Genomic DNA, 26,061 nt, shown 5'->3' with positions numbered 1-26,061 from the left:
GATTAGCCTCCTAAATAATTCCAGTCAAAGTAAACATTTGTCTCTAGAGCAACATTCCCGATTTCAAGGAAACAAAACTTCGTTCCTTTTGCGGCGCGGTGACGAACGTTGAGGGATTTTAATACAGCTGGCTGAATGTGCGAATACTGAGCATCTTGACTCTTTTAGTAGGTTTTATATTGGTTAAGTGATCAGAGAATACTTGCAAGAACTGATAATCGATTCTACATCGAGTGTTCAGCACACCCTCAATGAAAAAAATGTTTGGTCCACGCCTGGAGAAAAATTAAATCATTACAAAGGAACGTAGAGACGCGAGAATTGTTTTGTAATTCGAACTCTCTGTAGTCTGTCCATTCAACCAAAAATACTATAAATATCCCAGGATGATAACGATACGTGCAATTAAAACTGAACGCTTTCTAGAGAGCATTGTGTTCTTCGGTGAAATGATTCTGGTCACCGAAGCTATAATTTTGGTTAGGAATTCGTGATAAGAGGCCTGAAGTGACAGGAACGGTCAGACTATTAATCAGACTTTTCACTGCACAGTGGCCAGGCGGAGACGGGAACCATTCTCCTTAACTCGTGATATATTGCACGCTCGTTCTCTATAGCTTTGTGTGTTGACTATTTAACTCTAGGACTTTCGTATTTTTCTATCAGTGAACGTGTAAACAAAGAAGTAAACACTTATTGCAAAAAAGAATTCGTGTTTTTCGTGACATAGTAATAGTAAAAGCCAAACAAGTCAAGATTTATTCGTACGTTGGAATACTTTTACGACATCCGAAAACGGTATGTTTACACTAAATCCCCTGTAAATTCTGCAGGGGGGATTCCCCTAAAACCGGACGGCGCCTAGTACCGGACAGTAACGATATTTTTAACACGTTGACTGCCAGATCAAACCCCTCCAATTGTCTACGAAAACGATACTCTTTTTTGGATAATTGGAAACTAGGATATGCACAATTTGTCGCAAAACTTATTTTTACAGCCTCGTTAAAATTTAAGCGTCAAGGAAACGAGAAACTGAAACAAGAGCAAGAAGATGTGAAAGTAAATAAATTATTGACCAAGAAGAAAGAGAACAAAAAATTCGGGAAATAACTATCGTAATAATATTTGTTTTGTTGCTTTATATTGATTTCTAATATTGTTAAATTAGAAATAAAACAGTATAGGAGGCATAAAATATTATATTTTTGTCAATGATTTAAAAAATACCTTAACTGCCCGTTACAAGGGGAACTCCCCTATGTGTTGTCAGATGTGTTTGTAATTTTACGTATACATTTTCGAGACACCTACGTGACCTTACTTTCAATCTTACTTTGAAAACTTAAACCTAACGAGTGCATTCAATTTGTCAACGATGTAAATTGGAAGCGTTCGAATACTTTCGTGAATTACTGTACGTAGCGTGACTAAGAAGGTAGTTTAGTTCCCTAGCCATCGAGTCATCTATGGTACCAGAAGCGTTATAAAAGAAGAAAGAGTACTCACAAGTGGAACTTGCTGGACAGGAGGTAACCCCGACGGACCCGCTAGAGGTTCTGTACTGTGCGGGGACGGAAGCCGGCTCTGCGGTAAGTTCAAAGGTAACACACCGGGCGTACCGCCGGTATTGTTACTCAAACTCATATCCGACGGTCCGCTGTGCACCGAGATCGGACTGAGGGAACCCCTCGTTTCCTCTAGGCTCGCAGCATCTTCGGAGTCCCTCCTGGGTCGATCGAGGGCCAAGGGTCCTGGACAAGGGCTACCGGGTCCGGTGGGCGATGGCGGACAGTCCGTCATGTCTACCGCCTCGGTGGACTCGCTGGTGGGTGGTTGGACTACGATTTGTTGGGGTTGCTCGCATTCTTTCACCCCTCCCGATGGCACCCCCGTGCCACCGGATGTATTTCCTTCCCTGTCTCTCTCTTTATTGCTCGCTTCCTTTATGCTTTCGCGTTCTCGGTGATGCTCTCGCGACGTTTCGCGCTGTATACCCTCGGATGCGCTCGTGTGTTGTTGTTGTTGTTGTTGTTGTTGTTGCTGTTGTTGCTGCTGCTGCTGCTGCGGTTGCTGTTGTTGTTGCTGCTGCTGCTGCTGCTGTTGTTGTTGCGGTGGCTGTTGCTGTTCGTCCCTCGACGCTACCGCCGCGTTGATGTTCGTCATGTCCGCTAGACCCTTCACCTTAAGGCTCTCCGCAGTCTTGAGGAGGGCCGATAGCTGGCAGTACTCGACGTTTACCTCGCCTTTGTACATGAAGTCGACGAGTGTACGTAGCTCGGCGAAACGTACGTCCTTTAGGATGACTATGGGGTGGCGATTCGGGTGGTCGAGGAACAGGGCCTGGAAGTAGCTGGAGCACGCGGAGAGGACTACCTTGTGGGCACGTATCGAAGGTCCCTCCGTGCACGCCAATGTCACGTCCACCAGCGACTCCGACTCCAGCAGTTGACTGAACACACCCAGCAAGTTGCTCTGATGATTGTTCCACCTCAGGCAGTAATGCTCACTTCCCATGTCTGAACTGCACCCCGCAACCCTGCTGCAGAAGAAACATTTGTACCGGTTCGCGTTATTCTTCGCTCTTGTCATTCGTGTCAAATGTGTGTTTTTTTTTTTCATCGTCGTGTAGGTTTTTTTTTTTTACGCCACTCTTGTTGCCGAGACTGCTCACTGCTTCGCCGTTGAGGTTCTCGGGATCGGTGCGACGCCCGTGAGTTTTAATTTTTTTGATTCATCCGATACACGTCGGAGAGAGGTTGGAGGCGCTTGTTAATAGGAACATCGGAGGAGAAGCGAATTAGGCGAACGGCGAAGGTTCTGACGGTATATGTACCCAATGTTATGGTCATTGAGTCGACCAGCGTCGAAGAGTTTAGTACAGAGTATCTGTATTTTAGATACTGCAGCGACAGAAGTTTTAAAGGTTTCAGTATTATTATTATATTATATCATAATAATTTGCTTTGTAATTTTCATCAAATTTAAATAGTGATTTCAAAGCTTTCCTGCAAAACGAAGTTTTCTCGAAGGTATGTACTTACTATACACACCTTTCGTTCCGTAATAACAGAAGTAATTTCGCAAAAAAAAAAGGAAGCAACGATTTAACTGTATATTTTCAAACGTGAGAATTCTGTAGTACCTTTTGGTTTAATGCCTTAACGCATTAGCGTGAGAAATCGCGTGTCTACGCATGGCGGTCGAACATAAATCTAATATTGTTCGATTCCCCAGCTACCCGAGAAGTTACATCAAAATCTGAATGCGACGCATCATGGAATTCCCTCGTCAAAACGGCGATAAAAAATATCGTAGTCATCGTGAGCATCCATCATTACTTTCGGTCGGAGTTGAGCATTATTACAGTGAATCTTTTATTTAAATATTTATTTAAGCCAGGCATTTATTATATTATGTTATTTATGGCTCAAAATACGTCGTGATTTCTTAAATTTTGCATTTTTTAGTGTAATGAAAATTCCATGCTGTTTTCATTTGAGATAAATACAACGGACTCAACGTAATCCCTTATAACTCCTACGTTTATGACTCTTTTAACTGATAAAAAATTGTTATACATGTTCCAGTAGTGAGATAAAATACTCTCAAAATTTCAAAATAATTGCTACGCTGCTTTCTTTACAATAAATTCCCGAATATTCGTTCACTTCTTCTTTGTGGCGATATTTCTCGCGCTCGCCAGCAGAGGGCTACGCTCAACCCGTACTTCTCTCACAAGTGCTCGACCAATTAAATGCCCTGAATCTCTTCCTACAAGAGCAAACCGCCACAGACTAATGGACAAAATCGACTATTTCTGATTTGTAATTAAAATTTCATTTCCATGTATCGTCCCCATGATTTATTATTCAAATACAAATTTTCCCAACCCTGTCCTCCCGTGTCGGCCCAGAGTAATCCCGGTGCCATTACGCAACGACGCGCCTAATCGCGTATAGGCTCGTCGGCGTGCACCCGCGCGCATAAATTACCGCCGCGCAGCGTTTTCCAGCGTGGGTTGTCTCCCGCATGAACGCGAACAGCGCGAAAAAGAACACGGAACTGCGGATGTCTAAATTGGAATTCCTTGTCCGGCGGTGGAAAACCGTACGTTCGGACCCTTGGCCGGCGCTATCACAATTTCCTCCGCCATAAATCAGCGTCCGCGGAAGCGCGAAGCGGCGCGGCGGCGCTCGCCCGAGACTCGCGATTTATTCGACGCGGTGCATCGCGAGTTTCTTAAGCCTCGGCCGCGGCGGTCATCGTTTAATTCCGGGCCACAGAACACGCGTACAGAAGATGCACGACCGATAATAGTCGGCTGACGATATCGTCGCTTATCTTTACTCGTATTTATTGCCGCATCCGATGCGTGAATGGCGCGCGCACGCACGTGTCGCGACCATCAGGGTTGTTGCATTATGGTTTTCGAGGCTGGGGAATCATCTGGAAGTCCTCTCGATAAGAAAATCGCGAAACAGTGGAATCTTCGATATTTCAAGTTCCAGTAACTCCTTTCAATTATACGAGAAACTTTGTTATCGCTACATTTCTTTTATAATTATTACAAAAATGATTGATGCAATATAAAATTAACTGTATGCTTTCTACGACTAACCTTGATATTTAGTACGACTAGAATTACTCTAAAACTGAAACCTGGGGTTTTAAATTTGCTAATATGCTTTCATTTTTGGAATTTAATTATTAATTTGTACTAATTTGTGCGAGAGTGTACTTCCATAAATCGATAGCGACGTACCAACGTACTCACGATAAGTCTATTGTCACGTCTGCTCAAGGTACAGTAAATCCTTTCATTGTGTCGTTGGATTGTGACCGGAACGGTGACACAATGAAAGGGCGAACAACGAAACTCTATCGTTTCTTATCTCCCCTCGACGCGAGACCCGCTCGCGTGTGTATACGTTGGGATCAAGAACGAGAATAGTAGGAACGATTGAGAAACAGCGAAAACGAGTCAGATACAGTCAATACTTGATCGTTGGTAACTCATTAGTAACCTGAGACACCCTCGATCGCGTGTTGGAGATAACGACGAGGCTCGCTCGAGCAGCTCCAAGCACTGATGGGGATAACTTTGTGACGCAATCAAAGAATTTATTATACTTAGTCTCGCTTCACTACGGTTTTGGGAAGTCATCGCGAAAGGGTTGGTTTCTATATTTAAGTCGCTTCGAACGATTTAAAAGAATTCAGGAAAATCACGTCTCACTTTTACTCGCTTTCCAATGCTTTGCTTTCTAAATAACGATATTCGAATACTGTTTGCGCGGCGCGTCTGTCCATTGCTTACCGTTTCTACTTGTGCTGATATCTAACCCTTTCTACATTGCACGCTACGTAACCTAAAATTTGTTTCGATAGTTATTTTTGTAACCTTGTTAAAATTCACTTCTCTCAATGTCTCAATTTGAGAATCAATTTTTCTAGTTCCGTAATGGAAAATCCTGTCACCTATATGTGAATATATGAATATATGCAGTTGAAACTGTGTCACTTTCAGCATTCGCCAGCAGAGGGCTACGCTCAACCTGTATCTTTCTCGTAAGTACTCGACCATACATTGAATGTCTAATGCAGGACCTGTCAGGATTGTCTTATTGGTAAGTCCCACTAACAGGCCCATGACGGAAAATACTATTTACTACTTCCTACAACAGTAAGTCATCTACAAAACAAATTGAGAATTATTTCTCCGTTAGATACTTGCAAAGGCCTATTCTCTTACTCGAAGAAACAAGGCCCAACGAAGGCCAAGGCCCCTAACCACCCCCTCAACCGAGCCTGGGGGCTATGTGTGGCCACGGAAACGCAACCAAAGTGCACGCGTAATTATTCTCGCCGACGAAGCCCCGAGCAGACGTGTGTTCGTTCGATGTGTCCGCGGATACGCGCGATGGCGTGCACGAGGGCCGCGCGATGCTCGCGTGATTCGTTCGAGCCCCGTGATAACGCGACCGTACGTGATAATACCCGGGACGTATCGTAATAATAAAGAGAAAATAACGTTTTTACGTGGACCAAATTGCCGTGGGATCGTTAACGGTCGTTGATCGTTTGAATAATTCCCTCGTACGTCCGTCACCCTCGCTAATCCGTCTCTGGCGTCGCGAACCGATGCGACTGGGCGGCAACGGGATCATTTTCTCGAAAATTCCCGTGATCTACACTTTATTCTGCTTATGCACGGTCTAATAGATTCAAGATAGCGGGGTATTACGCTGGACTCGCGATTCGAGCGAATTATGTTTGCAGACCGATGAGACTGGGAAACCTTGTGCCTTATAGGGACCACGAACGCGACGATTCGTCGTACGATAACTTGTAGAATTTTTAGATCAACGTTTTAATTGTTCTTTCGATTGTTCAGAGTTCGATGTTTTTATTTTTAATTAATTACAATAATTCCCTTTTTATAATTAACTCTTAACCTGTATCGATAGAAGAAGAATGAAAATAAATAGGAAAAAGTAAATCATTGAAAGAAAAAGTGCAAAATATTTGCATTGAGTCACATAAATGACAGTTTAAAAAGTAGACGCCTTTGTTCTGTTTTGTATTAAATCTATTGGAAAAGGATATTCGTTATTGTAAATCATAAGATTACATAAAAAGTGAACGAACTTTTCCACTGGTGGTTTGATCTGTGTATAGAAACGAGCTTTTAGATCTAATAGAATAATAGAATAATGGATAGCAAATATTTTCCGCGCGGCCTAACAAGCATCGTGGTACAACGATCGAGTGTTCTTCGCGAATTGTGTCAAAAACTGCGCGGAACCTCCGTACGGAATATTCCTCGCGTGTTCGTAAAACTTCTGCGTTTTAATTAGAGCTTGCAGCTAAAATTTGCATTTACGGAGTGTCTACTTCACAAACTTTGCCCGCGTGAAGTTGTTCGAGAAATGCTTGCACGTGCAGAGCACCGCGTGAGGGAAAAATGATGATGTCGCTAATTTAAGAACGGCATCGAGGAGCGATTAATGACACTAGAATGATCTATTTGTGTCCGACATTTCTTCAAATGTTAAACAAAATCTTAAAATTTACGTTCGATTTGGGTATAGGGAATATGTTCAAATAATATAAACATTTGTTTCTTCTTTTGGAAACAAAGTTTTTCGATAAATTTGTAATGAATAAGTGTGCAAGAGTTGTGGAAATTTATTTTAGAAGCAATTGTTCGGTTATTGCTACTCAAAGAAAATTTCAGTGTGGTTTTAACACTCCAAACGCTCCGTTTGCACACTGCATTGATTGCTAAATTTAGAGAAGCAGGATCAACTGGTGATTCTAAGCGAAGTGGTAGACCACGATCCGCCGAAGTAACACTTCAATCGTGCGAGCAAGAGAGCCTACGTAAATCCCTTGAAACTTCGACACGAGAACGCAGTCAACAATGGAGGATTTCGCGATCGTCATTAGGAAGAATTTTGAAAAAGAGTTAGTTCTTTTTCCGTGCAAAATACAGCTGATGTGAAAGTTACTTCCCACTTTTTTTAATGTAGTGGAAATTATCGAAGAATTCAGTATGGAAATAATAACGAGTAACGAAACTCATTTTCAATTAAACAGTTTCATTGAGAAAAGAAATTTAAGATTTTAGAGATCGAAGAAAGCTAGAATTATTTATCATTTTTCGGGAAAAATTGTACTAGACTTTGTCAGTCATTAAATTGCTTAATAATTACTAAATATCTTCAACATTTTTTGTTAACTGCAAACTTAATTCTGCGAATACTTCACCCGAAATAAGACCAGGAAAATAGTCTTGTTGGGACATTAATCATGAACCATAGTGGTGTAACGTGTCGTATGTTTAGCGTTCTATTCTTGTGTGCATAACACGAGGCAAAATTTTAGAACGGTTTTTATAGTTTGTTAAGAACTACTTTTGCTGGCTATATTTCACAAAAAAATGGCTATATGTATTGTTTAACATTAGGAGACTCTAATTTATACGCGACTTAATCTTATAGTCTATAATTTTAATACTCGTAGAAGTTTCCATCTATTTACGAATAAAGTTTGACGTAATGTTATGTCACAGAACATCATCCTTCTCTGTACAATGAGTGTAACAAATAATTCGTGAATGTAACAGAGTATAATATAAATATATAAAATATTTATCAATAATAAAAACTACATGAAATATCTATCAAAATTTTACTATTGTATTTTCACCGAAATAATTATTCTGTAAGTACGAAACTATTTAACTAATAATTATTTCATATAATATTTCCATAGTTCACATAATAAGATATATTTTAGATATAAAACATCTAGTACTTTATATTTCTCCACATTCGTCAGTTATTTGGGAATAATTGCATTTGTTTCAAACGTCAAATATGCAGGTGAAGTACCAGTAATAAAAAAAACTATGTTCGATACGTTGTCCAGCACAAATCGTAGACCGAAACAGAGATTTTTAATATAATTTATTTCACCCTTTGAGGGCATATATATTCAATTTATTCTCTGCATATTTTCTGCTCCGCGAATTTCAGTGAAACTAAATGTTGGAGAAAAATTAATATGACTTTGATTAAACGTTCGCCAAAAAATTATATTACGCGGATTAAATACTGATAATTGATATTAAAATGATAATTAATAAACACTACATGAACAAATTCTAATCCACCCATTTTTTTTTTTCGATGGCAAATCGGAAAACGGGGTTACGCAAATCATTATTTCGTCAGTATATGGTCCGAGTGTGTTCCGAATCTCGTTTCGACGTAGTAATGAAAGTGGAGCGAAATGTGTGTCGCTTGAAATCTCGCTGGGAATTTCCGAATGTGTCGTGACGATCATTGGCACGATTTTGGCGAAACGTGGCGCCCAATCGGTGGCAACTGTTTCATCGCGGAGTTAGCCAAAGTTTTCGGAGGAAGGCGCTGGCAAGAACTCGATGATCGATCGCAAATTGAAAAACGAGACGTCAGATTTTTGGCAAATATTTCTAACGAGTTTTATCCGTGCTAAAAATCCTTCTACGAACACCTATATCGCTTTAATTTATGTATTTCAAAATACTGTAATAAATATAGTCCCGACAAGCATAATTTTTTTTATATAAAACTGTCTAAATTTCTAAAATGACTCCTAAATATATTTCCTTGGTTAATAATATTTCTTTAAGACACGATACTTCATTAGTCATGAATTTATTTCATCAATCGATCCGGTAATTAAAAATACCCGACACGTGGGGCAAAAATTCGTACCCTTTAATCACAATCAAGAAAGAGAACAGGAATTCCAAGTTTCTCGCAAATGAAGCGTGCAACGATGCGCCCAGCTGACCTTTGCTTCTCACCCACCCGCTTTATTTCGCAACGTTCCCTTTGCACTTTCCAGCGAACAAATCTATCTTTCCCGTAAAAACCTTTCCCACCCTCTGACGCGTGCGTAGGGAGGTCAAGCAGTTTCCGAAACGACACAAAGATGGCCATGGCCACCAATTTTTGGGGCTGCTCCATCGATTTAACTGTCATTCTAAACCAAAAGAAAAAGCATCTTTTGCCTAGTTTTCACAACAAAATAGACGTATCTTAACCGCTTGTTCTGGAATTGATTCGTTCCTTTGGAGGACAGTTTCATCCCTTAACTATCAATTAGTTAGTAAAAAGAGTTCTTCATTTTTGCAAAATTTTAAGGACATTTTAAGGATAATCTTTGATAAATCCAATTGTACCTATTTTAAATAATTAATAATTAGCAGATAGATTTCGAAGAAAGATAAACAAGTTAGCACTATTATTGTTTTTAAGAAAAAATGTAATGTAGGAACTCCCATCGACCCGTCAGTTTCCAACGCCGCTAGTGGAAAGTGCACGATAGAAGGAAATGACAGCTTATTTTTCTAATGCGTATTTAATGATGCCTTGAATCAAGATACGCAGTTAAGTCTGTTATCATTTAACCATTTATTCTTCGAATGAAAGAGTTGCTGTACAAAACATGCAATACCGCTTTACTTTCTTAGCACTTTCGCCAAGTGTCTACCGCAAAAAATAAATATCGACTGACAGAACTTCCTTTTTCAAATGTGTCAATTACCGAAACAATTTTCAGATACTTGGATCGAATTAAACGCTATTCTCGTATACGAACTGGCTAGGAATAAAGTATTATTTCGTCGCGACGATGCAGATACATCGACAGTCGCGACAGCCAATGTTCATGAAATTGGTTTTCAATTTGTACCGCGTGTCCCATATTCGCCTGATATCGCTGCTTGATGCCCGACTATTTCATAAATTGAATAAATTCGCGGCTGGGCGTAAGTTTTCATCGAACGAAGAAGTAATAATTCTATGCTGATCATTTTTCATACATCCTATTTGCTTCTCACGTTGGGACGGTTTATACGAGACACTGAGATAAAAACCTACTTTCAGTTTTATTGCTTGGAACGGATTATACTACGAAAATACTATGCATGTTACTAAAAAATAATTCGATAACATAACTTTAGATGGTTTAATTTTATCAATGTGTTTTGGTTCAAGGAGCGTTGACTGGCGAGTCTGACTGATTATAGTATAATCTCCTTCCTGCAAACCTGGGAAAGTCTATAGGAAGGAGATTATACTGTTAATAATCAGACTAGATAAATTTTTTTCGTGTATACTTTGTACAGTATACAGGGTATTCGGCCACCCCTGGGAAAAATTTTAATGGGGGATTCTAGAGACCAAAATAAGACGAAAATCAAGAATACTAATTTGTTGATGAAGGCTTCGTTAAACAGTTATTAACGTTTAAAGTTTCGACCGTACTGAATTTTTTTCTCGAAAATGCGCAGGATTTTGGGGATATGTCTATTCAACGAAAATTATTGTAATTGACCCCTGCAAACGAAAATAATTTTTCCAAAACGATTTGAAATTTTTTTTTTTCCGTCGAAAAATTTCACACCTTCTCGAATTTTTTTCTAGAAAGTGGGTAGGATTTCGGGGGTATGTCTGTTGACCAAAAATGATTGTAATTGACCCCCGCAACCGAAAATAATTTTTTCAGGACGATTTGAAATTTTTTTTTTTCGTCAAAAAATTTAGGCACCTACCCCGTGTCGATTTTTCTTAAAAATTCCTTTTTCATTTTTAGTAATTTTGTTTGACGCCCTACAGAAAAGTTATCTAATACTTTTTTGTAGGTACTCATGAGCTCTACTTCAGAAAAAAGTTTCATTGAAATATATTCGCAATTGTGGGAATTATGGCTGTTAGAAAATTGGACCATTTTTATGGGGTTTTTCTCATTTTGCGGGTTCAAGGACCAACTTTCCGAATATTTTTGCGATTTGTACATATTCTACATCAAAATACGCGTAGTTTGCTTTTTTAAACATTAAAATCGTCCAATCCGTTCAGAAGTTATGACGTTTTAAAGATTCGTATGAAAATTCGGGCAGACATTTCTGGCCAGGAATTATATTTTCGGTAAGGAATTTTTTTCTCGAAACTGAGTAGGATTTCGGGGGTATGTCTGTTGACCAAAAATGCTTACAATTGTCCCCTGCAACTAAAAATAATTTTTCCAAGACGATTCAAAAGTCTTTTTTTTCACCCAAAACTTTCAGCACTTACTCGAATTTTTTTCTCGAAAGTGGGTAGGATTTCGAAGGTATGTGTATTCACCAAAAATGATTGTAATTAACCCCCGCAACCGAAAATAATTTTCCCAGAACGATTTGAAATTTTTGAATTTAATTGTTAATAACTTTTTAACGAAGCCTCCATCAACAAATTGGTATTCTTGATTTTCGTCTTATTTTGGCCTCTAGAATCCTCTATTAAAATTTTTCCCTGGGTTGGCCGAACACCCTGTATATACGCATTTGTATAGACGGAATTATTTCACGTGATATACATTTTTTGAATTTGTAATAAGGGTTGAAACCTAATTCTTAATCTCGAAATCCTCGAAACTCTAAATCCGGCTATTTTTCGAGTCGAAATAAAATTCTTTATATCTCTCAAATACACATACAATAATTGGTGAACTCCAAAGTAGATTGGGAAGAATTAATATTCGTAAAATAAACGAAGCCATGTACAAGAATAAAGTAGAAGAGCAGAACAGTTTATACATATCATTATCGAACTCCTCCATTTTTTAGTAAAAAAATTTGTATCCTCGAAAGATGAAGAACAAATTATCGAAAAGTTTCATGGTTTTTTTTGTGGAAAATTTAAAAGTGGAAACGAAAGAGAGACTTTGAAGATCGCGACCGATCGCTTTGGTTCTGGTCGGTTTGTCGGGGTTTGATTAAAATCGCGTATCATCGTCACTGTTTTCCCGTGACTCGGTACTCTCGTTGCATAAGGCTACCCTGTGTGCACGCTTTCGTTATTTATGTCATTTCAGAGGTTTTCTTTGGGTCAATCCGTTTAGACGGTCGCACGCACGTGTGTCCGATAGTCGGCGTCGACACCGACTGAACCGTGCAATCGGTTTAATGTTAAACAGTTCGCCGGCCCGCTACGCAATTAGATTACGCGCGAGCGATAAATGGCTGTGATCCGACTCTTCCTGGTCACGATTGGGCTTTTGCGAGACGGCTTTCCGTGAAATCGGCCACACGATCGGCTCGTCAACACGATTCGACGACGTTTCGCCGGAGCTTGCACGATCCTCCTCTCGCAGACTGGACCAGAATTTATTCCCAACGCGACAAAAACAATCGACTGACTCAAACAAAATGTTATACGTCCCTGTATTACACTTGGACAATAAGAACGATCTAGGAGAAAAATTTCTTACGAGAAAAGATCGTACTTGTGGGGTCGTTGATTTTATTCGAACATTTTCTTGTAATTCCAGAGAAAAAGTAAACACTTTGTAATGTTTTAAGGTACAGACAGTCTGTGTTCGTATAGTGCAAGTAGGTGTAATTTTTTTAAGCGTATACTCGTAGAGAGATAAAGCTAATTGGTCTATTGATTTCAAGCAAAACACCGCTATCCTCGCGGAGTATAAAATCTTTCAACTTACTATAAAACGTCACAAGCATAAAAGATGATACTACTTCTGGTGACAGTGATTAATTGGGTACAAACTTCTGTTTTCTTTTTTTTTTGTTTTTGATAATTTATCACACCGATAATAATCGTAATATACAGGGAAGGTTAAGGAAATTACTTATTGAATATTTTCCTACGCGTAGTTCTCGATGGAATCTAATTTAAATTAATTTCTCGAAAGATAATGACATAGGAAAAATTGCTAAATATAAAAACTAATGACAAATAGTAAAAAGGAAAACAGCAATCGATGCAAATAAAATCTTACGTTTTGATTCATGTTTTTAGCTCCTCGTTGTAAAGAACTTATAACACAAGGATAAACATTACGAAATTAAAAGTATCAAGATAAATTAACGAAATTTTCTACAAATTAAAATTCAACTCGCAAAAGAGCTTGTAAATTATAAAACAAGAAAATTTCGAGTTCCATTGCAAGTTTTGAACTATATAATGTTCTGATGTTTCGATGCAAAAATAAATTAAATAATCAAGTGCAACATAATAGAATGTAATGAAATTGCAACATAGTGAAGAGAAGGCAAAGAGTAGCGTCGATAATCATAAAGTAGGCAACGTAATTATGCAAATGTTCCCAGTTTTTGTACGGAAATTCGACCTAATCATTACGGAGAGTGTACAAAGAAACGAATAAGTTTAAACGATTTATTTGAAAAATACGACGTCAGTTTAGAATTTGGCTCGTGCTCCTAACAATATATCTAATAATGAACAATATAGTGTAACATAGAATGTACCAACGTGTGAAAGCTAAATATAAATATAGCTTCTCGAATTGGTGGCGTGTTACAAATACTTTACATTATACATGTGTTTCGAAACTTAATTTCAGCATATGAGCTTTACAGGTGTCGAAAAAAAGATTTGGAACTTTACATCGAACAAATCACGACGAGCAATTTAGGCAAAGAATAATCATTTTCAGTAAAATTATAATCTTACAAATCTTTACAAATTTTTTAAGAGAATACAAAACATAAGACATCTTTGTGGTTTGCATCTAAACAAATCGAACTAATTGTTAATAACTCGATATCCTCTTAGCGTTCTAAATAGTTTTCAACTTCTAATCTTTACTTGCTCCGATTCCAACCAACGATAAATATTATGCAAATAAAGTAGCAACTTATATTAGGTCACAACTCGTTATATTGTGGAAAGAAAAAGTACAGGGTTGAAAATTTACTGCAACATAAAAGACTGTAACAGTATATTGTATTATAGAAAATTGCTCGGTGAATTTTTAAAAAATTCCACTTAATTTATCCTTTCATGTCACGCCATTGTAGAAGTATTTCGTTCCACGCCGAAATATTTACAGGTTTACCGTTATTTTTCTAACTGTTTTCATTTAACTTTCTATTGAAGTGTAATTGTGCAAGTTACTACCTCACGCGGCACGGTGTTTCGTTCATTTTCCGTGAGTTACGCCTGCGACGAGTTAAAATTCGTTCATTCGCGCAAAAAACACGTAAACATGCAAACTAAAATATCGTAAAAGATAGTAATATTTTTCATAAAATGCGATACACTCAAACGTTAATGCGCTAATTGTTTTTCATAAACATTCCTCGATGAAAACAATGTGCAAATCGTGGAGAGGGAAACGTTAATTTTTCCCCGATAATGCTAGCACGATTATTATTGCTCCGCCATTAGCAATTTTCAAGAATATGTTCAACGAACATTCGTACAATTTTCCATCCAAACATTCATAATTTTGAAATAACACAATCACAGGTTACGTACATCAAGTTTGCATAAAACTCTTTAGGTACAATATTAATGAGAAATAATTAAAATAATGTCGTCTAATTGTAACTACGTGAAACGTAATTATATTTGAATACAAAAATCTGATCGCATCTCTGTAACGCGGCTACGATTTATTAATATTCACTATCAATTAATCGTCGTAAATTACTAACACGTAATGTAAAACAGCGTGAATAATTTATCATTGTCATTGCCTTTGCAATCGCTATGATAAATAACGAGAACAACACGGGCAATAATAATGTACAAAAACAAAGTATAGAATACAATCGCGTTTAATTAACAGATATTATTCCACAAAATTCTGGCCTCCTAATTAAACAATTTTTAACCGCGGTAAACATTCAAAACAAGGTGAAACACATTTCAAAAAAATTAAAACGATAGAAGGAACAGATCTCTTAACTTGTTTGCCCTTGTTTTTTCAAAGACAAGCCTGATGCATTTTTACGACCAAAGTGCAATTTCCATTGCACCGTGTTGAAGTGTACATTGAGGTTGCTGATGGATATTTTAAGCAGTTCGTGTAGTCCTATGCTACTTTATACTTACATAATGAATTAAATAATCCCTCGTTGAAAGCGAGTTTTAGCTTTAATTGGCTTAAAAGCTTTCCTATTTTCGCACAGTTTTAAGCATCTTTACTGGTCAAACAAGGATACTCGGAAATATTGCAGACTCTGCCTTTTGGAATTGCAGTCTCTAAATATTAATAATATTAACAATACATAATTAAAAATGTATTACCGTTTACTAGTTAACTCTAATGATTTGAATTTTATGAAAATATCGTGTAATATTTTCTAGCGAATTCCATTTAATTTCTCAACTTCCAAAAATTGTTTTGAGCAGTAGATTAAAAAAATTTGCATTTCTCAACGATGTGTTACGAGCGAAAGGATTACTAGTCTGAACCCCGCATAATGGTTTACAAATTACAATTTCATAGAACATAATCCTAACGCAGCGTCGAATCAATTAACAAAATAATTCCCCTGAATTCGACGCTCCGTCGTTACGAATCAATGTTCCCGGGATCGTTTCGCGTCGACCTGCTACGATTACCCGCATTTATGCGATACTAAACTGCATCATAACAGATGCGTATATCCCCAATTTGCTCCACAATGTTCCCCAATGATCCCCAGCCCTTGATCGCCATTACACGAATTAAAGAAAAGAAAAAGAAACTGAAACGAAACACTTAAATGTCAAGACGGAGCTGAGATCAAAAATTCTCTTTATCATTTTCTTTTGAAGTATTCGAAGATGCTCAATTTCCTAATCAGTCGATCCTAGCTAGTTGAATCTCTTCGCGAACAAATTATTTTCTTTGGAAACAAACCAAAATTAATTTTGATATTGATTTGTAACGTCTATAAGCTTTATGCGGATGTTGCTGTGCTGTATTATTAGGGAATTGAATTATGAATATTCGTCCATAATTTTAGTGGTCGCATCCACGCTATTAGTACTCAAAATTACATGAACACTAAATGTACACGTACTGGTAGTGTGCGAAAGTTTTCGAGCGGTTGCTTTTCTAACAATTTTGTGTAACGCGAAATTAAAGTATAATAAAGTAGAGCAGAATATAATGAACTGCAAGGTAGAAGTGTGTAACAGAAACATTTATTTCATTTTCAGGGGATACTTTCCGCGTTACGAAATAACTAGAACAGCGGTTTCCGAACTTTTTGGTGTAGATGACTTTCTACAAAAAAAGAAGAGGAATATTTCTGTGCCTGAGATATATGATACGATTAAAATGATACGAGTAAAATACATTTTTACAGTTATTGTTATTGCTCGATGATTAATATGTTAATAAGAAGAAAAGTTTTTGATATCTAAATATATTTATTTTCAAATTGAAATTTTAAATACCGTCTAGCATGTTTCTATTTTTATTTACACAAATTCTACGTAAGATACTACTTAGAGAAACACTCAACGAGAAGAGTAATTGTCCAGAAACTTTTGTTCGCGATTGCATGTGTCAGTATCCTTGAAGAGGTTGAAGAACTTTGCAACGACCGAAACAAAATGATAATCTGTCGTCGTTGAGTCAGGAGAGTATGGCGAATGATTAATTAAACCTTGCAGAAGACTGATCCAGCAAAGAAAAAGTCGAGAAAATTGATGTAATAGACTGTTGTTTCTTAAATAATTAAATATGCAAAATATATAGTAGAGGAAAGATAACCCGTTCCTTCCATAGTGAATTGTATACATTCTTTTATGTACATTTTACCTTTTCCTTTCTGTTTGCTGAACAAAGTCGTTAAATAAAAAAAATAAATGATTTACAACATCATTAAATGACGAGTTAGAGAGTTCCAGCTACTGTGTTCTCGCGTATAAAATGTGCCTCGTGCGTTTGCATTGCTATTAAACGTAATCTCTTAAGATACTAACACGCGAAATCGTAAATTCACTTTATAAATATACAATTAACAACAAAGTAATAAAACGAACTCTTTCACTTGTGAACCGTGCGTTACAAAGTCATGGTAGTAGCTCTTAGTTCGTCGATTAATATGGTAAGTTATGTTGATTTATGTGGCAAGCTGCGTATGGCATATAATTAGTCGTGTAAATCGATTTTACATAACAACGTGGAATAACTTCCAATGATTATTGACGGGATTTTATTTTCAAATTTACATGCAATTTATTGGAAAACACGGCCGGGGAACACGAATTCGCCTTTTCATCGATGCGCAAATTCAGTTAAATTAATTATAATAACCGCGCGAAATAAACGAGCAGGAAAATTAAATAACCAGGCGATTCGGATACCGAGATAAATATGATGCGAGTTCACGCTATTGAAAGGGTAAAATTATACTTTGCAGTGAGTAATAATTATCGTTCTCTCTTAGTTTCGGGCAAACGGCGCTGCTTCGTGCGCCACGGGAACCGTCGGAAGCCGTTTTTAAACAGCGGAAGGTGCAGAATTTCCACTCGCACTAATTATACGAATTACGACAAAGCAAATATGACAATCTGACAATACAATGTCTCTTATTAAACTGCTATTTTAATAGAAGCTTGCTCGCGGCTAATACTTCTCAGTTAAAATTTCTTCCAAACCGAACGAAAACGAGCAAAATTTTATTCGAATAACAAACGTCGATTATTCGACTTAATAGATGATTCATTGTTACTAGAATAACTGTGCAAATAATATTATGAATTTTTATTTCTTAGCTCAAATTCAATTCTGCATAAGTTACCATGTATATTTTAGGATATCATAAAATAATTTGATGCAGATATACGACAAATAATTATTGTTATAATAAATATTTCTTCGCCGTGTTGCAGTATGTAAAAGCGATACGGAGGACCATATACCGATAGCGTAACTATAGTCTAGGCTATCATTTAAGTTTTTAAGTTTTTTCCATTGTCGCAGTTGTAACTCGTCGACACTAATTATATTTAATTACGACGCTTCCTATGCGTTTAATCAAGGTCCTCGCACATTTGTGTCACACTGGTTTTCAGGCGAAATTACGCTGGAATAGTCATATTAATACGCCCATCAATGTCTCCCCTGTCACTTAATTTAATCGGTAATTACAATGTTAACATGGACGATAAAGTGTTTTACACGTCGCAAATACACCGCAGCACGGTACACATAGTGTTATAATGCTCTCGCGTGAGATAAAATAATAAATTACGTATGTTATGTATAGCACCCTGAAGAATATTAATTTTCTTTCAACGTTCGAACGCTTGTTTCGAGCCTTCTGTTGAATAATTTTTAAAGACATAATTAACAAGAAAGTATTCCGGAAGGCACTCACGAAAGACAAGTAAGTATACGTTTTGCCTGGCGCTCCATATAATTATTTCAATTAATATTCCATACTGCAATAGCGGCTATTCGCGTACAATCACAATATTTAAATTTTAAAAATTCACCGTTCTTCCATTATTTTATTCCTTCTTCGTTGCTTTACCGTATTCATTTATCAAAATTAGTAAGACTAAAGGCCGTTGTATCGAAATCAATAATGTTGGTTGCAGTCGTAACATTCATCTATCATATCTCCTCAACTTTTTCGAACAAATAGTTTACTACGTTCAATTTGATTTACGATTTCTTCCGTGACACACAAATGGCGTACTGGCATGTGGGAAATTTAAAAAAATTCTAATTTAACGTAATTCTCCGGGAACGGTATCGTAATGTGTTTATTCCCAATTGGGAACAATAGAAAAAATGGAAGATATTAAATTTTCGATCGCACAAATATCGACGATTCTCGAGACAATAATTGCCTGTTATTTCCCAGGAATTGTTAGGCGCTCGAAAGAACTCGACAGAGCACCTCTTTAGCGATCCTTTGCCGTCATTATTTTATGGTCGGAGCCGTGATGTACCGCCATTAACCGTCATGCACCGACCCGTGATACTCATACAAGTATTAATTAACGCTGCGTTCACGATTCATCAAAACAAATTTATGTCGCGCGTTAATAAACCGCAGACCCTAATTTCATAATAATTTTATTAGTGTTGAGTGAGCTGTCGTTACCGTCAGTGAAGTTATCCGTGACTCGGGAACCCGTTGAATCGATGATTTTCGAAAATTAACTATACCAATATTGAGTTCAATTTAAAATATAAACAAACTATGAATAATGTTCAAGGGAATTTTCGATCAATAGGACACTTACTTCTTTAACATTAAATATTTTATATTTGACTTAAATTGACACACCTTTTCGTATGCCAAGTCTCAAAAGATTTCTCAACGCATTTAACTACGTGGGCTTGCTTCTTTTTATGCCTCAAACTGTCGAAGTCCTTTCGCTAACGACATGAACGCTTGAGAAATTTCTAATAATATGCCATTATATTATTTTTCTATCATTATTATTCAAGATAAATTCTTATAAGGAAGAAAGACTTAATATTCTTTTGAATATTGTATTTAAAATTGAAGAGATTATAGTGAACGTGATTTATTTACGATAATATATTAAATATACTAGGAATGAATATTTTTTCACGATCGAAGAAAATGATGAAGCCAATTTGTCTAGTGTAACAAAAATTTTTAATAATTTACGTTTGACGTTTATTAATAAACCGTTCGTAAGATACGAAACGCGTTCTCTGTTTGCAAGTTAAAAAAAAGTTTTACTTTGCAACGTCAAGCAAGATACGACGCGACACGAGACACACGAAATTCCGTTTCGTCGGAATGCATCAAGACGCGAATCAACTGATTCCGCGTACGTAATGACACCCTGATGGAAAGGATTGCGTGGCATATTCTACAACGCCATTTGTGTATTTCCAGGAATTCTTTTGCTTTTGACTTCACTGCGCGAGCCTTATCACGCGCCTCGTCGCGTCGCGTTACCAGAACTTTCAAATTAAATTCTTACGACTTCATTACGTTCTTTTGCACTTGTCTGTTTCACTTAAACGCGTAATACCTAAACTATCTGTCGTTACATATTCTTTTAAAATAACAAGACAAACATAATTCACTCACGTTCGAGTTCGTAAACCAGTAATTTTAGAATTTTTTTCTCTACATAGAATTAGAGATATCATTTCGACTGTATATTTACGGTAAAACATGGCAGTGCAAAAGTTTCGTTTATGCAAACTTTCAACCACGCAAAACTGTTATTCGCGATAACAGTTTTATCTAGATCGAAGTTTTTCGAACAATACGAGTAAGGAATAACAATAATTATATAGAAAAATGTTTACTCGAAGTTATTCCAATAATACCTAACCGGGGGTTGCAGAAGTTTTTATATATAATGATCGAATAAATACGGAAACGCATGCAAACATGTTGCAAGAAGTTCTGAACGCCTTCGTTGTGACTTGTTTGAAGTTATAATACGACGTCTACATATATTGTCATACTTCAAAAAAAAAAATCTACAGTTTTCTACGCGAACATCTTTCTAAACTATTTTTTAACGAGTAATGGAGAAACCATTTTATCTAAGAAATCACGATGAAATTTGGAACGTGTCCATAAAGTAATCGAACTTAAAACATAAAGAGGAATTTTGTTCATTTCTGGGAACGCGATTCAATACTTTTGAGCGGCGGTGTACGCTTTACCCATCCCTAGTTGGATCTAGCCGTCAACGATCCACAGAATTCTACTTCCGAGCGTTCTCGAGAAGGGAGTAAAATAATAATCGCGTAATAAAATTTCGACGGAAAGGTTGTCGGGGTGAGCTGTGCGTCGCTAGCGTGCTTGCTCGTCGTCGACAGCCCTCGACCTCCGAGAAAAGATGCGCGCTTCGAAAGCACTTTAAAGTTCCGAGCCGGGTAAGGTATTCGAAAGTTAGCGAGAGTTGTCGCCAGCGTGCGTTCCTTCGTTACAACTTTTAGTCAGCAGTCCCGCGAAACGTTTTGCGGGTTATTTCTCGCCCCGGAGATACCGGAAACGATAACGGACACGAAGGATCCGGGACTGGAAATATTCCAATAAGTTAATATTCGAATTTAGAATCTCGGAGAAGCTCGTCGACACTATGGAGCAAAATCAAATCTCAGAAATGAGTCCCTATGAAATTTTTCAGAGGAACTATTAAAGAAATTTTTTAGAAGACTCATAGTATCATTTGTTTGTATATTTTGTAATGTGTGTTAGTTGGTAATAGAAACAGTACCAATGTTATTCAGTGCTTCATCTATGTTTTAGAAAAATTGATAATTGTTGATTGGATGATTATGATAAATCGAATTATAGCCATTTTTATTCTTCGATAATTCGTAGAAACTAAACCGGTTCTATTAAACTGTTTCTACACAATGTCCGATAACTCCTTGTTTTTATTAGTAAGAGATTAACAGGCCAATCTTATGTCACTTTCTTGAGTAATCAATTGCATGAATTATTGAAAGAAGTTCCATTAGATGTTGTAAGGCACATGTCATTTATGCGTGACGGTGCATCACCGCATTTCAGCCGAGTAGTTAGACAATTTTTTAACGAACTGTTTCTTATCTCAGGATCAGTTCGTTTCATTTTTAGAATTTGAATCGTTTCAATGTGTTTCCAAAATTTTGGTCCTCGATTCTGGACATAAATGGAGTACAAAAAATGGCTGCAAATAGAGAATTTGAAAACAGCATAAAAGAGAGAAGACATTACCCCAATAGTTGACAGGAATTTTCACTAAAAATAAACAAAGAATTCGCAAGTTGAGTCGTCATAGAAGAAAGGAATGACGAGGTTACAGAAATACTGTGTCAAATTTTGGATTGTGTAATTTTCAATTATTCGGAAAAAACATTATGGTCCCATAGAAAATTTCACAGTTATTGACGCGGCGGTCAACGTGTTAAAGGGCGTAGTTTATCTCTATCTAATACGCGTGGTGGTGGGGGGAGATAAAAGAAAGCAGCGATAAAACAAATCGCGAGTCGCGAGCATGGAGTCGCGACTCCTTTATTGCTTTCCAATCGTCTTGTTCCTCTTTCTGCAGTGTGTGAGAGAAAGAGTAGACTATCACTGTCCTTCAGTGTGAATTTTAGCGTCGTACGATCGCACAGTATATCTGTGTAAATCCATGGAAATGAGCAATAGAAGAAAACAGATAAAATTTTCAATAATTACAAAATGTAATCGATAAATTACTTAAAGCTGTATTCGATAGAAATTGTTTATCGTATACTTTCTGCTTTACTTCTGATGTATCTACGTCGATATTAATATCTCTAGTGACACCAGACATTTTTTCAACGCCATTTTACTCAGCTCACTTTATGAATTTTATATTATATCGAGAGTACATTTGATCTACAGAGAAGGGCCACTATGAATTATTGCATTCGTGAATTGCATCAGTTTCTTCCGTTATTTAAATATATTTATTATAATTATAATTCTTGTTCAGAAAAGTAGCGTCTTATCTTCTGTAGGGTCACAATTTATAATTAAATATGCAAGTCTCAATATCAATTCTATTTTGTTCCATGCGTATTGTTTCTTTATGAGTACCGTTACTTCAACCGTAAAAATATCATTGTATTTTCTCTTGCGAGCTAATGGGTTTTTACTCGCGTAATAAATAAATAAATAACGGGATCGCCGTGGAATAATAATTAAACTGTAATTCTTGCGACGACAGAGTCGGTGGCCCGCGACGATAGAAACCGCAACGGTGACGGCGTAATCGCGATCGTATTAATACTTGTATTTGTACGGTTCGTTTCTGCGACGCGTAACAGGGTTTTGCTGAATCCCGTACGAACGCAAATACGTCGATCGATCGAGGCTATTGTGCACGTAATCGAGAGAAAGTTCGGGCGAGCATAACGAGAAACAGTGTAAATCTGTAATCGTTACGAGGGCGACTGTCCCTGGAGTTTTCTCCGAACAGTCAACCGCAAGCTTCTTTCGTACTTCTTTACGGTTCGAACGTTTATCGGCCTCGATATGTTTTTCACAATATTAAACATCTTTTTGCCACCGGGAGTAAAAATTCTTTTTCATTCTAGATCTGAAAGAGAACCCTTCTTCCTGCTCGACAATGTCTGAACTCTTGTAAATTGTTTCCAGACTATTTCTTTTACAGAGAGAGAATAGGTTGCGTTTGACAATGCCTGTAAAGTTTCTACGATATTTAAAAAGTATTATTTTTAACGAATTACTATTATTAATATACAATAAATGATCCTTATGAATCTTTTTGTTTAATTCTATTGCCTCGAAGAAAGTCAGTTCCAAGAGTCCGATTATTTTGTAGAAGAAGGGATTAAAACGGATAAAAATCTTCAACGGTTATAAACTGTTTTAATGAAGCCCACAGAATTAATATTATTAGGACGATCGATGAAAAGACGACGGAACGAGCCTTGAACGTAAGATTGTAACGGGTAGCCTAACAAATTAAATGCATTTTTGCCGGAAAATATGCTGCAAATGTCACGATCGTGATGAAGATCCTTCGCCTGCGAGAATTTACAATATTTAGAAATTGTTACAAGATAAAGTATTCGCAGCATTTACCCTTTCGCTCGTGGCGTATTAAATTTAACCGTGGAAAGCAATTTTACGCGTTGTTTCACGTTTTCTATGGTTCGTACATGCATACTAACGTCGTTAAACGCGTATTGTCATCTACCTTCTCGTACGAACATTTAAATCAAATTACAGGTACATGTTAATAACACAAATGACTCGATGCATCGACTAAAAACTGCATATAATTAAAAATACTCTTATCGTATGCATATTTTAAATTGGTTCTTGATCGAAGGTTGACGTCGAAAGGATTTCTAGTAGCAGAACCCCAAAGGAACTTCATTAGTCACGAAACTACTTCGAAAGAACGAACAAAAAACTGAAATCTACGGTGTTTATAAAATGTGGATGCTGAAGAGTTAAAGCCTCTAAACGGCGTTTCAACAAACATTTCCTACAAATTAATTCCCCGCATAAGTTCTCACGAACCGTCTGTACGCCTGTCAAAAGCGACGCTCGTATTTCTTCGCCGTTCGCTCCGCCTCGGTGCGAATAGCACAGAAGCTAACTCCATCGCAAATTTCATCCACGAGTGCCCACCAGAGATGGGGCAAAATTTTATTCGAATAATAGGCAACCAATAAAACCAACGTACAGCAATTTGTACACGACGTTCGTTCGATCGGACAGTTAAATTTTTAAGTGTCCATTGTGAAATATTTCCTCCTGTAATTAAAATCTTCGTTTCTGTTCCACGAGTAATGGATGAATAATTGTTACTGACAAGAGGCACGGAAGATCCTTCTCTTGCGAGAAATTGCAATATTTAGAAATTCGCTGCAAGATACAAGCATTCGTAGCGTTTACCCTTTCGCCTATAGCGTGTCAAATTTAACCGTGGAAAGCAATTTCACACGACTTTTTACGTTCTTCTACTTTCCATACGCGCATACTGACGATGTTAAATTGATATTGTCGTCTACCTGATTATAGAAAGATTTCAAATTAATTAGAGATACAAACAGAAAACTTACACGATATTTAAAATTGAAACTCATTGGACCTTCTATGGTTTCGTTTGTGGAATCATAATGTAAACAAATTTCGTACGCCACGAAAAATTGAGGAAACAAATTTCTTTCGATCCCTCTCCACCCTTTATTACAAATTGCCACATTTTTGTAACCTCCCTGCATTTCCCAAAGGACGTGACGTAATTCGTCGAACTCGTTCCCGCGTAATCTCTCGGCGTCGCGTCGCGGTAAATTCAAATCGAGCTTTCATCGATTCGGTCGGCGAATAGTTTCGCGACGCTTCGCGTCGAGCGTGCTTCGACGCTCTCGACGGCGCCCACGCGGCAGGAAACGCCGATTAACCCCTTAACGGAGTATTAAAAATGACGGAGTACAGCAAAAAATACCTGTTATTCTTTTATATTCCGGAATTTGTACTACACAGAATTCGACCGTGCAGAGGAATTGTAGCTTTTTATTTTTATTTTGAACAGTGCTTGTGAAGACAAATGATCAAGACAAGATTAGTTGAATAAATTAATAACATCGTCTAGTATGTGCAAAAATTGTCTCTATTGGAATATTAGCTTGTTAAGACTTAATTTGTTGGAGAAAACTATATAAATGTTTACCTGAACGATGGCGTTGAATATAAATTTGTAAACGTTAATGTACGAATATAACTGCACCTATGTATTCACAATATTATTTTATACATAACGCAACACGAGCGCGAGCACGTGCTTACGTGTCAGAACGGAAGATGAAACAACGGGAAGGCACGCGAAACTGTAATGAGAAACGCACTAGGGGGAAGTACTGTCCCAGAAATTAGTCAAGAAGGTTCCGTTTGAAACTGAGAAACGAACGTGTCACGGTATTAGATTCTTTATACTCGGTTTTAAATTTAACTTGAACCATTAATCTTTTCGTCTTGAGGGTATTTTCATTCAAGAATAGAGAAAAGTGTTCTTAGGGAATTTTTTGAAAGTAAACTATAAACCTGAACAATTTCAGATTTTTATATCAAATCTGTAGAGTTTATTAACTATCATGTTTTTTAATTTTGAAGATACTAATAGTTTAAAAATTGTCCGACAGCCACAAGAAAATGACCTTTCTTGTTCTTACTATTTGTACTCAAATGGTTACGATAACACTGACAAAAAATATGAGAACCTCCTTTTACGAAGAAACAATTTTTCGACCACT

General features: G+C 37.2%; 1 protein-coding gene across 6 annotated transcripts in view; it reads right to left on the bottom strand.

Moving 5' to 3' along the window:
* Mamo (zinc finger protein 628-like) overlaps window positions 1–26,061 on the bottom strand; it is a 93,473-nt gene that overhangs the window by 50,433 nt on the left and 16,979 nt on the right. For 3 of the 6 annotated variants that reach the window (XM_076773607.1, XM_076773608.1, XM_076773610.1), the window contains exon 2: window positions 1,510–2,542. In XM_076773607.1, coding sequence (XP_076629722.1) covers window positions 1,510–2,517 — 1,008 coding nt within the window. In that variant the 5' untranslated portion in view covers window positions 2,518–2,542. Of the gene's footprint in view, window positions 1–1,509; window positions 3,538–3,606; window positions 3,661–26,061 lie in introns of those variants that run through there. The other 3 variants (XM_076773606.1, XM_076773611.1, XM_076773609.1) reach the window with 3 other exon arrangements.

Source organism: Colletes latitarsis, chromosome 9 (genome assembly GCF_051014445.1).
Source record: "Colletes latitarsis isolate SP2378_abdomen chromosome 9, iyColLati1, whole genome shotgun sequence".
Taxonomy (NCBI): Eukaryota; Metazoa; Arthropoda; class Insecta; order Hymenoptera; family Colletidae; genus Colletes; species Colletes latitarsis.
Note: the sequence above shows the minus strand (reverse complement) of the source record. Positions and strands in the feature narration are given on the sequence as shown.